The sequence below is a fragment of the Pimephales promelas genome, chromosome 10 (assembly GCF_988280905.1).
Source record: "Pimephales promelas chromosome 10, fPimPro1.hap1.1, whole genome shotgun sequence".
Classification (NCBI taxonomy): domain Eukaryota; kingdom Metazoa; phylum Chordata; class Actinopteri; order Cypriniformes; family Leuciscidae; genus Pimephales; species Pimephales promelas.
Genome location: NC_142778.1, coordinates 31373628 through 31390056, shown reverse-complemented (window position 1 = coordinate 31390056; position 16429 = coordinate 31373628). Strand labels below are relative to the sequence as shown.

The 16429-nt window shown below is 38.2% G+C and overlaps 1 protein-coding gene across 1 annotated transcript; it reads right to left on the bottom strand.

Moving 5' to 3' along the window:
- Nucleotides 1–554: 554 nt before the first annotated feature.
- st8sia2 (ST8 alpha-N-acetyl-neuraminide alpha-2,8-sialyltransferase 2) lies at nucleotides 555–16361 on the bottom strand. Its single transcript, XM_039684102.2, has 6 exons — nucleotides 15634–16361; nucleotides 12145–12201; nucleotides 11633–11785; nucleotides 11244–11501; nucleotides 6974–7267; nucleotides 555–1861 (listed from the first exon to the last, which is right to left on the bottom strand). Exons 1-6 carry the CDS (start codon nucleotides 15729–15731, stop codon nucleotides 1576–1578), a joined length of 1146 nt encoding a protein of 381 aa, XP_039540036.1. The 5' UTR covers nucleotides 15732–16361; the 3' UTR covers nucleotides 555–1575.
- Nucleotides 16362–16429: the final 68 nt, after the last annotated feature.

Below are 16429 nucleotides of genomic sequence, written 5' to 3'. Positions count from 1 at the left end.
CCTTTATAATCATGAGGGGCTGCAGGAGTTTTTCCTGTGACATCATTTCCTGTTTTCTTTTGTACGTTTCTACAAGTTTTTGCACCACATTAATTGTCAACTTGATGGACAAAAGTTTTCCATGTTCTATTAAAGGGATAGTTCACTTTGAAATAAATTTTTGGTATGTTTCAGCTTACCTAAAGGGCATGTCTTTGTTTCCGCAGTAGTTTCAATTTTGATATTTTTAGGTCAAACCGTTTACGTTTATGTCTATCAGTCATATAATGGAGGTCTATGGTCACCACCTTAAAGAGCATGCACAGAGAAGTCCAAATTAAACATGATTTAATGACTCGTAAATGTAAGTACACATTGATGGCCTAAGACACGAAACGAGCGGTTTGTGTGAGAAAACGAACTGTATTTATATCGTTTTTACCTATCGTTTTAGCCACAAAGCGCCCGCGGCTGTGGTTACAAAAGGTAAAAACGATATAAATACTGTTTGTTTGTTTGTGACTTGGTAATGGTAATGTACTCACACACAGTCATTATTACAGTGGCCAGATAAGTACAGCAGTATTTTCTTTACTTATAAGTTATCACAAATACATTCACTTAAACATGTAATATGTGTCACATACAAAAGAAATCCAAAACACCCTCTCAAAACCCTCCTTTGTACAGAAACACTGTTTGAGATCCTAAAACAGATACTATGTGGCTTTAGCAAATTCAAAAGTTTACATACTCAACGTCCCTTCACGGCTGAACGTTCTTGAGTACACACGAGTGTGTGAACAGCTGGGTGTGTGCTGGATTTGGCTCTAGTATCTCAGTGTGTGGCTCCACAGGCTCTGATAGCTGCCTCACTGTGCAAACATGTTCAGGCGCTTGCAGTGCACATGTTCCTCAAGTATTACAGCTCATTAATGCAAACGCTGAAGGTCACAACACTACTCGCTATGTCTTTCTAAGGCAACTTTATCAGCATAACATTTTGTCCTACTTCAGGCACTAAATTATTGTCCAAAGTACTGTCTAAAAGAACGTATGTACTGTAGCAACATAGTGGTAAAACCCCTTTATACGGTTTAAATGTTAATTCTAACTCTAAACTGCAAAAACTTTCTACATTCAGCCACGCCGTCTGTGGGCTTAACAGACACATAGACTGTAAAGGCAACAAATAAATGACATTCCTAATTTAGAATTTCCTTTCCTTTTTTACACAAATTGTCCCAAAAGACTAAGGCTGTAGACCCATTTTATAACTATGCTCCCATCTTGTGGCCAAATATGGTATACAACTAAATCTGAAATCTAAATGAATTATGTAAATAAAAAAAAAAACATGGGATATGAAAAAATAAAACACCCTTAACATACATAAAAGAGCCTTACTTGGGGATTAAAAACCTTCTTAAGGTTAAACACGCAAGAAACCCTTGCTCCGAGTCCGTTCATATATTGCATTCTCAAATTTGGTCAGAGATTTACCTGGAGTATTCAGGTAATCCAGATTTTTTCACAGCATTTCTTTCTCCAAGCAGGTCCAGAGTATAAAACCATTTTGACAGGGACTGTAAAAACTCATGTTGGCAGTTCACATGGTCCCGTGTGCAGCCGCAGCGCCCCCTGTCTGTGAAGAGCACTTAAGGTTCGAAATTCCAAAGGCATTGTGTGCGGACTGGCTCTAGATGTGTAGTGGTAAGTTAGAGTGTCGTAGTAGTGATACTTGACCGGTTTGCCGTCAGGGCCATGAGCGAAAGGCCAGAAGCCGTACAGGTGGATCTCATCACAAAAGCGTGTGGCCATGGTGTACATCAGGAGTCCGGTGGTGGGCCTTTTGATCTGGACGTGATTGGTCAACCAGTACCTGCAAGAAAGTCAGTGGATAATAAACTTTATGAAGTTTATTCTTTTTTACAATATTCTCTGTTATACTCGTAGATCAATTACATTGTTAAAATCTTCAGAAAACCAAGAAAATCAGACACTACTGATCAAAAATACAGCTAATACAGTAATAGTGTGAAATATTATTTCAATAAAAACACATTTTAATATATTTTAGAATATAATTTATCCCTGTGATGGCAAAGTTGAAATTCTAGCATTACTCCAGTTTTCAGTGTCACATGGTCCTTCAGAAATCATTCTGATATGCTGTTTAGCTGTCCAAGAAACATTTATTATTATCAATGTTGAAAACAGTTGTGTAATATTTTTGTCGAAATTTGAAATATTATTCGAGCTAATATTATTCGAGACTTCCCTGTCACTATCAATTAAATTTGTCCTGCGAGAATAATCATTATTTAAAACTTTTGAACAGTAGTACTTTACAGTAGTTTTAAAAGAGGGTACATTTACATGACAATGATGTACTAAAAACAGAAAACCTTTTCCACATACAAATGTTGTAAAAACGATCCCCGTTCACAAGAATCCGTGAAAACGACTAAAAACGCTGTATTCTGATGCCAGGCGAGTGGTGGTTGGTGCCACTTTGTAAAGAAGCACTACACGCCAACAGACTGAACATTTAATATGCATGATGTGCATGACTTCACCGCTTTCACAAATTCGCATTTTTGTTGTTTACGCTGAGACGATAACAGTATCGTTTTCGTAAGTTTGCATTTTCAGGCCCCAAAACCGCTGTTGTCGCAGCCAAAACAACACTGTTTTCAACTAAAAATGGAAAATTGTGTGTGTAAACGTCACTTGTACCGCAAAAAAAACAGGAACACCTCAGCTGCATTTAAGCTAAATCCCCCTTTTTTAAAAACTCATGCCCCACCCACATCCAAACCTGAGGGTGCAGCTCTTCCACGTTTAAAAGCAGGAGATCAGACAATTGAACAATGTCCATTAAGACGCACTGAACCCTCTCCAGTCCACTCACCCCTGAATAACCCTGAATAGGGCTCACTCTGTGCATCTGTGAAGTGCCATTCATTCAGGACGGCTGTAGAAAAGGGGAGTCTGGAGAAAAGGAGTTTCAAATAACAAAGGGGTTTGGGATCCCCTTTTTAAAGCTACCTTCGGACTTTGTACTTTAGGGCTGAGTACAAATGCCTTTGTTTTCATTCATCTGGATTTGAAAGGATACTCCACCGTTTTTTCATATTAAATGTTATTCCCTTAACTAAGACGAGTTGATGCATACCTCTCAGGCCCCATCCACACTACTGCGTTTTCGTTTAAAGAGCACCTATCATGGATTTTTGAAAATGACTTCATGTAGTGTGGAATATAGCTCTAAGGGAATGAAAACATCCTGCAAAGATTTAGATCTGAAAGTGCACCGTATATAAAGTTACTGTCTTTCAAATGTGAGAGTCGACTCTGAGTCTATGAAATGAATTGTTTTTGAAACGAGTCATTAGCTGTTACGTCGTGACGTAGAGAGGTCATTGGCCGCTCCCAACAACTGCGCGCGCAGACTTGAAGTGACGTCTAGAACACATTCAAATACTTCAGCTGAATCGCATCATGTCGAGAAGACATTGCAAAGACAGTTCAGCCCCTTGTTTCCATTGGCCAGGGACGAGCATGTGAAGAATCAGTGGTCAGAGTTCATATTTGCAACGCCCGAACCTTGTGTTCTCATCATTGTAATGACGAATCATTCAAAATTCAAAAACCTAAATGAATTCAAATGTGGATTCGCAAGCTGGTTCCTGAAGGAGGGCTCAGTATCCAGTGTATATGGATCAGGTTCGTCGAATCACAATCTGTAAGTATTATTAATAATGTTTGCTGTTATGTTTTCTGTAGCATGCACAATATAGTTATATTGTGTTGTGTGTGCTGTGTACACTCCACGCAGCTTCTAAGCGGGGTAAAGTTAGTTTTGTTTTTGATATTCCCCAGACATTCATTGAAAAATGGCAATTACCTCCAAAACGACTTCGCTCTATATAATAAGCACTGCCCTTCAAAAGCCGCCGCAATGTGAGATTTGCCGGGAAAGCTTGCTCTTGACGGAGACGTGAGTAAGGGACCGTGTGGAAAGTGCACTTTTTTTCTGACACGTTTGTTCATACTCTATATACAATTTTCAACACTTGACAAGCCATAATCCTGGTTATGGGCGTTCCGTTGCCGATAGTCTCTGCCTACGGTTTACCAATAACAACTGACTGGCTCATATGACCAATCGCCACAGATTCGTGTCACTCAAAGGAGGTGTTTGGAAAAATGAATCGTCGAATGAATCATTTGGGAGTCGTTGAGCAAATCAGTTAAAAATAAATGCATATTACAAGACAAATAAAGTGTTTTTTTATCCTTGCATGCACGTTAAACATGTTAACTCAAAAATAGGAACATTTCAAATGCTATGATAGGGGCTCTTTAAAAAAGGGAGACCTTTTGCTACGTTTGCACCTCCCGTCCCGTGGAGGTGTTTGGTCGCTTCTCTGCTTGGCCCATATTGAATGAACTGGGCTAGTTAAGTGCTATCAAAGTGTCTCGCGTGCCAGAGACGAGAGAGGAATGCATCAACTCGTCTTAGTTAAGGGAATACCAGTTTAATATTAAAAAAAGAGTATCCCTTTAAGAGCAGTTTACAAAACACTATTTTTTGACTAGAAACGAAAAACTTTGAGATTTGGCCACTCATTTACATAGCAGCATTTTGAGGGCCTGAAAAAACACAAACTTTTGAAACAAACTTGCGCAAGTTTTGAAAACAATACCGTTATCTCCATGCGAGCTACAAAAACACGAATGTGTGAAAATGGTGACGTCATGTGCATGATCATTTTCACAACATTGTCATCTGTACACGTAAAACTGTACACATTACTGTCATGTAAACATACACTAAATTTCAATTCAATAACTCCAGATAACAGCGGCAACAAACATGATTTTAAAAAAAATAAAAAATTCCAGCACCTGATCGGCTCTTATTTACCCCAAACGAATGAAATGAACACTCTGCTATAATCAACAGAAGATGTTTCCTTTGTATTAGGTACATCCGTGCCGTGAGATGTTTCAAAAAGTGGTGGGGACAATATCGACACCATCAAAAAGTAACATGCTGAAAAAGCCTGAGAACTTTCACTGAAAACTTGGTCGTATAAACTAGATTCTAATTCAAAATGACATGAGGGCGAGTAAATGATGGAATTTTTGTTTTTGGAAGAACTATTCCTTTACAAATACACTTCTTTTTTTAATCGTTTGAACAACTACAACATATTGTTTATGGCATGTTTTCCTCAATACACCACCCACTTAACAGCTGTCTCTTACTTGACCTTTAATCTGGCCCACAGATGGATCTCTAAGAAGACCTCCTCGGCTCGGTGGTAGCCACGATGGTGGGTTCAGACACTACTCTCAGGGAGGGCTGAATGACAGTCTCGAAATATGCAGAGGTCAATGGAGGAGGCAAAGGTTGAGCTATTTAAAAACAACCGACTACAATTGAGCCCAGAGGGGCTAGAATTTGTTGAGCGAACTAACAAAAGACCTTCTGTAATATATAGATGCCTGTTAGATATATAGATGCCTGTGTGCACTTAGTGTGCATCCTCATCCATTTACAGAAACAGTCTGTGGTCGTGGAGCAAGATGTGAAGTATTGATGTCTGAACTATAAATAGCGAGAGACTTGATGCACCTGCTTTAGCCAGCATGGATTGGAGTAGTCTTAAAGGGATAGTTCTCTCAATAGTCCCATAAGACTTTAGTTCATGTTTAGAACACAAATGAAGATCTTTTTGATGAAATCTGAGAGATTTCTGTTCCTCCATTGACACCCACGCAACTACCACTGGGCCTCTCAAAAAGTGTTGATTTATTTATTCATTTATTTGACACTAATGTAAAAAATTTTGTTCCACATCTTGTCTTTTAATAGAAAAATACATTGCAACAGTTTTAGTTGAATTTAGTACCAACTGATTTTGAATGAACCATTTACTGACCTCCGCCATAGTGGTCAAAACCTCCGCTGACTTAGCGGGTGAATAAAAACAGCATCATCCGCATAAAGTTGGCAGTTTATATCTGGACATATTTGTGGCAAATCATTCATAAAAAGACTAAACATCAAAGGTCCCAGCATAGAGCCCTGTGGTATACCCCTTTGAATGGATAAGAGTGGTGACTTGTCCTGACCAGCTTTAACACACTGTTGTCTGTCCTGAAGATAAGATGTAAACCAGCTAACTGTCTCAACAGAGAAGTTAAAGGATGTCATCTTGGATAGTAGTAGGCTATAATTGACTGTTTCGAAAGCCTTTTTTAGATCTAAAAACACAGCTCCTACCACCTGACTCCTGTCCATGGACTGTTTTAGATTTTCAATCAAACAGCCGTTTGCAATTTCGGTTGAATAACCTAGTCTAAAACCAAACAGCTGATTGGTTTCCAAGCAGTCAATCAATTATGTAGCTACTACTTTCTCAAGTACTTTTTGATAAAACAGGCAAAATGGATATAGGCTGATAATTGCTACATACTATCTAAACTTCCTGCTTTGAATATTGTGTAAAACTAATCCATATGAATTGAGCGGTTTAGTCCAAATATTCTCAAGAGTCTTGTTCGCTTTATATGATGAACAGATTTAATTTAGGCTTTTATTCACATAAATATTCATCAACTCACACATCAGTTGTGGTAAACGGAAGTTCAAGCATGTTTGCTTGACGTTACAATTATCAATGTTTATTTGTGAATAAAAGGCTAAATTCAATCGGTTTACAATAAAGTGATCGAGTCTCTTCAGAAAATTTGGACTCAACCTATCTATGCATATAGATTAGTTTTGAAAACTCTTAATGTACTTTTTAAAGCATCAAACTGGTTGTTGTGCAGCTGTCCTTCGAGGGAAAGAAAGTTCTCAGATCTCATCAAAAAAATCTTCACAATCTTATGGGTTTTCAATGACATTAGAGTGAGAAATTAATGACAGAATTTAAATTTCTGGATGAACCAACCCTTTAAATGCAAGTGCACGTACCCTCTGACAGCATGGAGCAGGCGCAGGGAGGGGAAGGCGGTGCGGACGTTCATGGTGTGCAGAAGAATGAGGCGGATGACCCACTGCACTCGCTCCTCTCCTCCTTTAGCCATGAAGGCAGGGATCCACAGCACACTCCCATTGAGGCTCTGCAGCCTGTGGACGAAGCGCTGCACCCACTCCTCACTGTTCAGGTCCTGAAAGGCACGCTGGACCACAGAAGGGTTCATGGTCACCAGACTGGTGCGCAAGCCCACATCAGCAGAATACTCCTCCACAGGAGCCAGGTTGCACCTTGGAAATGGACACACACATACAGTATACATATGGTTAAGTCACAATCTCAGGTTAGGCTGGTCACCATGCATGGACCTGCACATTACAACCCCTAAAAGTTCAATATTTAAACAGTGTATAACATGTTATGTTACAAACATATTAGAATAAATAACAAGAATCAACACCCATGGCTGTATGAATCTATTGGCAATTTGGCAGTGACAAAGATCGTGTTTGCTGCTTCAGTGTTTATAGTAGGGCTGTCAAACGATTAATCGCATCCAAAATAAAAGTTTGTGTTTACATAATATATGTGGGTGCACTGTATATATATATATATATATGTATATATACACACACACATGCATGTATATTTACGAAAAAAAATATTATTTATATATAAAAAATATTTATATTTATAATATAAATTATATATAAATCTATATACAGTATATAATGAAAATATTTCTTAAATATATACAAGCATGTATATATATGTATTATATATTGCATGTATTATATATATATATATATATATATATATATATATATATATATATATATATATATATATATATATATATAATTATCCACAGTGCACCCACATATCTGGGAATTATAGGAAAATTTCTAGTTAATTATCTGAACCACTTCATTTTCACTCTTGCCCTGAGGCACAGTGCTCCATCATACTGGAAAATGCACGGATCATCACCAAATGGCTCCTGGGTCATTAGAAGTTGATACCATTCTTTATTCATGATAGTGTGATTGGGCAGACCCACACGTGGATGGTCTCAGGATGCACGACACAGGTCTCGTGGTAGCATTCACCTTGTCTTCTCCGGACCATTGATTTTCATGATGCACCATTATATTTTCTGCTTTCTAACCCATGTACCTACAGTAGAATTTCAGTCTGTCCTTGATGTTTTTCACGGAAAAAAAGTGACTTGACACCAGGTCATTGTCCAAAAGTCTTGGCCTCTCTGTGTGTGCAGAAGCATGACACACACCTGCAGCTGACATTGAGCAGCCCTGCATTTGTGGTGACACGGTACCATAGCTCTCCTCGAAGTTCTTGATGATCTGGTAAATGGCTATTTTTGCTGTGTGCAACATTCAATTCCCTTGCATGTGAGGCCATTTTGATGCAGAGATGACGACTGCATGTATTTCTTTGGAGGCAACCACAAGAACACAATGACTGAAAGCAGTCAGCTGATCAGAACAATGCAGCGATTTCACCTCATTAGTACTTTTTCCACACTTTCCCATGTGCTGATGAGATTTGTGAAATGATAGAGAGTCATTTTGTGCCAGTGCCAAAAAACACTTTTCCCATGTGCAGTTGATATTAGTGAAATGATGTTAGCAAGTATTTTTCTGCCAGGAACAAAAAAAAAAACAATAAAATTTGTGATTAAGTAAAAAAACAAAAAACAGCTTTTTGCAATTATTTATAATGCATCTGATTATAATGTAGAAATAATAATCTAGAAACAGTTTGAATTATCACCTCAACAAGTGAAGCAGCAAACTCTGCAAAACAATGTGCCACAGTATCAAGAGTGACACTTAACAAATTGACATATAAAGAGCAAAAATCTAAGCAAGAGTAAATTACCTTCACTCCAGACTTACTTCATTTTAAAACAAGTAATTTACAGTATCTTACTATAAAATACAGCATTATATTACACTCTGCATTAGTCATACATGCAGAATCCTCCAAAAGACCAAGCAAGCACCTTTTAGAGCTCATCCTATCATTTAACTTTAAAAAAAAAACAAAAACACACAGAGGTGACTTTAAAGCAAATACCAAGCAGGGTGCTGGCATTATCATCTTGCCACAATACCTGGAAAAACCTTTCAGCACTGGCACCATGCCGACTGCTGAGGCTTAGCTGCACAGTCACACTCCCACACAGCTTTGTCCTTGCCCAGTGGAACAGCCATGCCAACCACACAAGAAGGATTTAAGTTCCTACATTACCTAATCTTCGAGGCTCTATATGTGCCTGGACTGTGGCTGAATGACATTAATGTCATACGAGCACATCTGGGCTGATGAGACTCACTTAGGATTGAAAATGTCACAGTATTACACTACTGTAGGCATCACATGAAGCACACTTGCTGGTATTTTAAGCAAGCAGCTTTTGGCCATAAGCAGAACATTTTACAGACAAGTGAACTTTAGTCACTTTCAGAAGACAGCCTAATTACGTTTCCAAGGCTATGGCTTAGTATGACTTGTAGAAATGTCATATTTGCTCAGCTGGTCACAAATTGCAGTATGCACCACACATCCGTTCTGAAAGCCTTCAGACATTGTAAGTCAAGCCTGGAATCAAGATATTTCAAAAGTGCATTTAATTATATACAGATCCACAAGCTGTTTTAAATCCAAACAGCATTGGTTCTCAAATGTGGAGGGGGATAGTGTACAGTCAGCACAGCAGCATTGTTATGCAAAAGAAACCTCTTCAAGGTGATTGAAGACCACGTTGCTAAATTATCCCGCTTATTATGTTGTGTGGCTACCTGTAACAAGTAAATAATTGAGCAAAATATTAATTTGACATTTTATTACCTCAAGATTACTTGAGACACCCGCTTGAAGCAGTTGTTGTTGTGGAATAACAGACCGCTAAAGGGCACGATTGAAGAATCAGAATTGATTATTGCAGGGAGACGTGCAAAAAATAATGATTCATTTCAAGTTTGTGAAAGGACTGCCAGTGCCAGGTAAACGTAAAGCAATGATAAATTTACTTAGAGCCAGGCCGATATATCGGCAGGCCGATATTGTCGGCCAATATTAGGCATTTTCCAAACTATCGGTATCGGCACTTATAATGGCCGATAAATCTTTCAAAAATAAAATAAAACGGACGAAACACGCTTGAACCATGTCATGAGTGTTGGAGTTGTATAGTTTGTCCACCAGAGGGCACTCTACACCGTCCCTGTTGGCAACACTCGTTGAATTGGTCACGAGACATACATTACTTGAATAACAATTAAAAGAACATTCCCATCAGTTCTCTTAACTAAAATAAGCATGACAAAATTTGTGACTATCCTGTCCAGTATTGCTGCTGTTAAATAAGCCGAGAGTGAAGCAGAATTAGCTAGTAATAGTTACGTTACGTTGTTACAGTATAGTTGACTGACTGTCCTTTTAACTTTTGACAATGTGACTCAAGTATTTCTTTAATAGGGCGTGACAGTTATAGCAATGAGACGCATCATCTCTCGCTGGCCTGTTTTATTGAAAATATATGTTTTACAATTTGCAGTATGACGTTATCCATTGCAAAATTATGGCTCATCATCAGTCTGTTCTGTTGTGACAATAAAAGAAACAAGTTTCTTTTTAAAATGCATTATCATATTATTTTAGTTAAAACTCATACATAGCTTCAAATAACTAATGTTAGGGAAATCTGTTAATGTTTGTTGCGCGTTTCTGAAATAAATAAATATATATCGGCCGATATATCGGAATATCGGATTTTAAAACCAACAAATATTTGTCGGTATCGGCCTTCAAAATCCTTTATCGGTCGGGCTCTAGATGAATCTACTTTAAACATCACAACTACACATCTTCACCAGACCCATTATAAACAGTATTGCTGTCTACACTGAATTTGGAAATTCCGACAGTAAAAGGTTGCCTCGGTCCATTTCTGACGTACTCCAAGGCAAGAAAATATGATGAGGCATATCTCACCCTCGGATTTACCAGTACAACAGATAATAAAGAAAGATCACAGTGTGTTGTGTGCCTCAAAATGGAGTAATTACTTCTTTTATAAAAAAGCTCTATATTGCTAATGCTAGTTATGACATAATTATTCTTTACAGCTAGTTTAAGGTTGGTTTGTTGTTTGATTCCGGATGAAAACACTTACTAACTAGCTAAGTTAAATCACAGGTTGTCAACAGATGTTGAATGTGACAGAAAACAGATGTTTACCTAATGACAAAGTCATGTGAATCAATCTCTCTGCCGCAGCTGCTATTCAGTAATATCCCAGAGTTCCCTACGATGGCACATTGTTTGTAATGCTGGTTCTTCATGGGGGACACGGTCGGCAACAGTTGGTAGAGGTTCTCAGAGATGTTTGTGGTGCTCTGGCGGTCAAATATATAGTGAATTACATCTCCCGGTTTAAAGGTGCTCTTAAGAATTGAGATGTCCCTCTCAGCATCCAGGAACCTCAAAATGTTTTTCCTGGAGGGAAAGTGAAAAAAATCATAAAGCTTTATGAGTGCTGAGGAAAAGACTATAGAAGTTTTAATGGAAACACTTTATACATTCTTCAGAAGCGCCATACCGGGCATTTGAAAAACATCGAGCCTTACCTGATGAGGTTAGACAGGGTTCTGTTGAAAGTCCATTCAGGTGATGATGAATTGCGGGTTTTGCTTTTTATTCCTGGCAGTGGAATTGGAGAGGAGACTTTGCTCTTTCTATAGGTAACTAGAGAAGTAGGGACAGCACTCAGGACTGAATTTCTGAAGAAAAGAAAGATCATAACAGTGTGTTTACATGCACTTACCATAAATCAGAATTAGCAATTTAGACAAGGCCACAAATATAACATCTGATGTGTTTTGGTAAACCATGAAATGAATTCTCAAAACCAAGATGAAACAGTAATGCAGAACAAACAAACAGATCTTGAGAACTGATAGTTTTAGTAATTTAATATAGTAGACATAAGTAAGATTTAAAGAAACAGAAATGTCTTAAATGTCATGCATTAGTTTTAGAGGGCTAAAACAAAGCAGACGTAAATATTCGGTTGGAAGCAACAATGACATTTTCTCTGGAAACATAAATCATAAACGATATAACAAATCAGATTACAAACCTGTCGGACTGAAAGACAAAGCTTTTTAAGTGAAATCTCTGTGAATCCTCAATGTTCCTAAAAGCAGAAGGCAGAAAATATTCATCTTCTTTATCCAGTAATATGACCATTAATAAAGCTCTGAAATCACATCAGTGAGTAGATAATTGAGATGGAGGCAATTAGACATCAGACTGGAACAAATACGCAAAATTCAATTGGGATGATGATCATTATTATTTAGCACCTTTATGCGAGCCATTCCACTTATATCAACTCTTTAGAATATTTTCATGGTGCAAATCCAAGGACATGGCTAGTATGTTTTAAATGAGTAGTTCACTTTAAAAAAAACCTTTGCTGATAATTTACTCACCCCCATGTCATCCAAGATGTCCATGTCTGTCTTTCTTCAGTCGAAAAGAAATTAAGGTTTTCGATGAAAACATTCCAGGATTTTCTCAATATAATGGACTTCAATGGGAACCAAATGGTTCAAGGTCCAAATGAGAGTTTCAGTGCAGCTTCAAAGGGCTTTAAACGACACCAGACGATGAATAAGGGTCTTATCTAGCGAAACGAGACGTCATTTAAAAAATAAATAACAAAGTTTAACTTTTATAAGCACAAATGCTTGCCTTGCTCTGTTCTGTGAGAGCGTTCTGACTTTCCTGTTCAAACTCGTTCATCAAAATGAACAAATCTTTTTTTGAGTCATGACACGAAGGGTCCTAGATAAGATTCATCGTCTGGTGTCGTTTAAAGCCCTTTGAAGCTGCACTGAAACTCTCATTTGGACCTTGAACCGTTTGGTTCCCAATGAAGTCCATTATATGGAGAAAATCCTGGAATGTTTTCATCAAAAACTTTAATTTCTTTTCGACTGAAGAAAGACGTGGACATTTTGGATGACATGGGGGTGAGTAAATTATCAGCAAAAGTTTTTTTTAAAAGTGAACAACTCCTTTAACCCATATTATTTATTAATCATTTCATCAACTCATTACAACAATTATTTCAGCCATTACTGGCACAGAGGATGTTTAGAAGGAAGATTTACTACAACCAAAAGGAATTTCTTGAAACTGTTTGAGGTGGTCAGATACATGTAAACAAATATGTTGGTCATTGTGAACTCATTCTTGGAGAAATCACATTAACATAACGGCAAGGACAATAGCCATTCACATACCTACTGGGTGACAATTGAAAACATTTAGGGCAGGATTGCATTGTATCTTTGAGCAAATCAGATTTGTCTACCATTCACTGCAATGTTCTCCATCTTTCCCCCAAAGTCATGGCTACGTGCATTATTAAGCAGACAGAGCACCGATCTCTTAAAATTCTGGGGAGCAGCTTCAAATGCAGATTTAATGGTGGTGTTGCATCAAAGCACTTATAATTGTTCTGAGAGATAGCCCTCAGATCCCTTGCATGACACTGCAATTCAGAATATAATTCCATAAATTATCAATACCAATAACTTAAGCAAAAAATAGATCATACGTGTCATTTAATGCCATCTGACAGCTAGTAAACGAGGTGTGAAATTTCCAAATTGGGATTTGTCTCAGGGATATAGTGGGTTAGCAAATATGAGGGAGAAAATATACCCTTTGCATGCTTAATGGATAAACTGTAATTAGTGCGGCAGAAACATGAAATAAAATATCATACAGAGCAAACGAGCCAAATGCTTTGCATAAAACGCCAAATAGCAACTCAAAGTATCTATTTAAAAATGAATGACTAAATGCATGTCTTGGCAGCACACACTTCTTGTTTTCTCGTGCAATTATTCTTGTAATTAATCCATCAATGCACAAACATTCTTCTCACTCAAGAGCTTTAAAGTGTATGTCCCGAGACAGCAAGATTTGCAATTATGTAAGCCTGAGGATTTCTGCCACAGGGTTCAATCACAGCGGAGGAAGGGCATACTGTTCATTTTTGTCTCCAAACCTAAACTGTAGCTTCAAAGGCACAAATCAAACAGTAATCCTCTAGATGCCACAAACCACAGATCAGACCGTCTTTTCACTTGCATGAATGGGTGCAAACAGAACACACTCAAGAGTAGAACAAAACCACAGACCAACAGCCATCCGTCACAGAGCAGCAGGGTCAGCTGCATTTATCTTATGACTCTCATACAAGCTTTCACACTCAGCAAAAGTCTGAACGACACATTTTGGAGATCAGCCAAGAATATATCTTCATTTGCATTCCAAATATGAACGAACGTCTTGTGTCCAAACTCCGTCCTGGAGGGCCACGGTCCAACTCACCTGAAAGTTTCTAGCTTAATTAACTACTTCAGTTGTGTGAAGGACAGTGGTTTTCCAGGAGCAGGATTGGACACCCGTATCTTATGAGTTTGGAACAACAATGGGAGGTTGAACATCTTATTTTGGGTGAACTAACCATTTAAAGGCTTTAAAATATCAAACATTCCCTCCAGAATGTGCAGAATCTTCTATCAAATCGATGTGATATCAAACACGTGAGGTGTTCCCTCAAATTAAAGTCCCACATGCGCAGACTGTGGCTTTGCAAACAATAGTCGTCGGGACAACACATTGTCTCCCTCCTTTGACTTAAACACAGTATTACACTGTTGGATGAAAGACCAAGCCAATCCTGCTGGAAAATACAGTTTAAAATGTATAGTTTGTGTTTTGGAACGTTCCAGCTGGTCTAAGCTGGTTGTTTGCTGGGCCAAAGTGGTTATTAACTGGTCCAAGCCAATCATTAGCAGGTCCAAGGTGGTCATTAAGTTGGCCCGATGTGCAAATCATCTCAGACTAGCAACAAATCAGCTCTTGTAGGGTGGTCATGGCTGGTTTTTGGAATACGGTGGCTGGTCAGATTACTAGGGTTTTCAAACTGGGGTCCAGGGACCCTCCGGGGGACACAAGACAGTGCTAGCTAGGGGTTCTTTGGATATGTTAAAAAAAAATAATAGAAAAAGTACAAGTACAAAAAGTACATATTTATTAATTCTTTTGAATTAAAATAAATTAAAAACGTGATTTCAATAAATACAAAATTATTAAAATAAATACAAATGTTTGTTTAAATACACACAAATATGAGGACAATATAGCGAGTAGCCTTGAGGAGGGGAAAACCTGGCATAGACTACCTAATGACCAACTAAACCATTCTTTTCCAAAAAACAAAAACAAACCCTGATTTTTCCCAAACAAATAGGCTACGCAAAATAATTAGGTAGATAAAATACACAGTTATTTTCTATTTTCTCGTTTATAGACCAAGCCAAGCCCGAAGTCCTAAATGGACTGTCCATTGTTTGGGCTTCTACAAAGTCTCTCGTGAGAGAATCAAAGCACGGTGGACATGGGTCCTAAACAAAAACATCACATTATAGGGTAAACATAGACAGAGTACAGCTGTGCATTATAAAAAATGTAGAAAGACAGAAAAAAGAGAATGTTATATTAAGGCTAACTGTATTGTAGGTTAATCAAATTTAAGGCTACTTACGCGATTTCTTCCTCCACTTCCGATATATCAGATATAATAACAAATATAACCAGGGCTGTCCCGATTCCAAACATCAGTATTCGGAATTCAAAAGACATGACTCGACCGGCGTGCGATTCTACAAATGCGTTGAACTATAAGGCGCAATAGAAATCTGTTCTTCTTCCACACTGGGTTCTTAAGCAGGGCAACACATGTAATGTTCCTCCGTCTCTCCGTCTCCTGTCCTCGACAAAGCTGGACCCATTTCTGATAGTCCGTGCAGGTTAACGAACAGTTGTCTGCATTAAATCGGCTATCACGTCCATCAAATTCTTCCACCTACGAAAGTAATACGGCAAACGTGAACGTCCTTTCTTCTCTTCTACTCCTACCGCTACTCGGAGATCTGGCTGGTGGCAGTTCCCTTGAAACTTTGCCTGCAAGGTGCATAAACTCACATATTATGTTATGCATTCAGATCAACTGCGTTCTTGGTAGGCTATAGAGGCAGAGGCGTGTATTTAAAATTGAATATGAAATTTGAATCCAGCTCTCTGTCTTGCTCTCTTTGTTTCTATTTGACAAAGACACGCGTTTGGTTTTCTACGGTGAGGACTTTCTATTGACTCATTGGTATTATAATGGTTATGGTTATATTATAACAACATCTAATACTACAAGCGTGTCCTCCTAACCAGGTGCGACGCGACAGGGTTAAGGTATTTGCCTGTCCACAATGAACCCGATACAGCTGCACGACGCGACATAATCAATCACAATCACAGCCAATCAGAAACGTTCTCTCCGTTTGAAC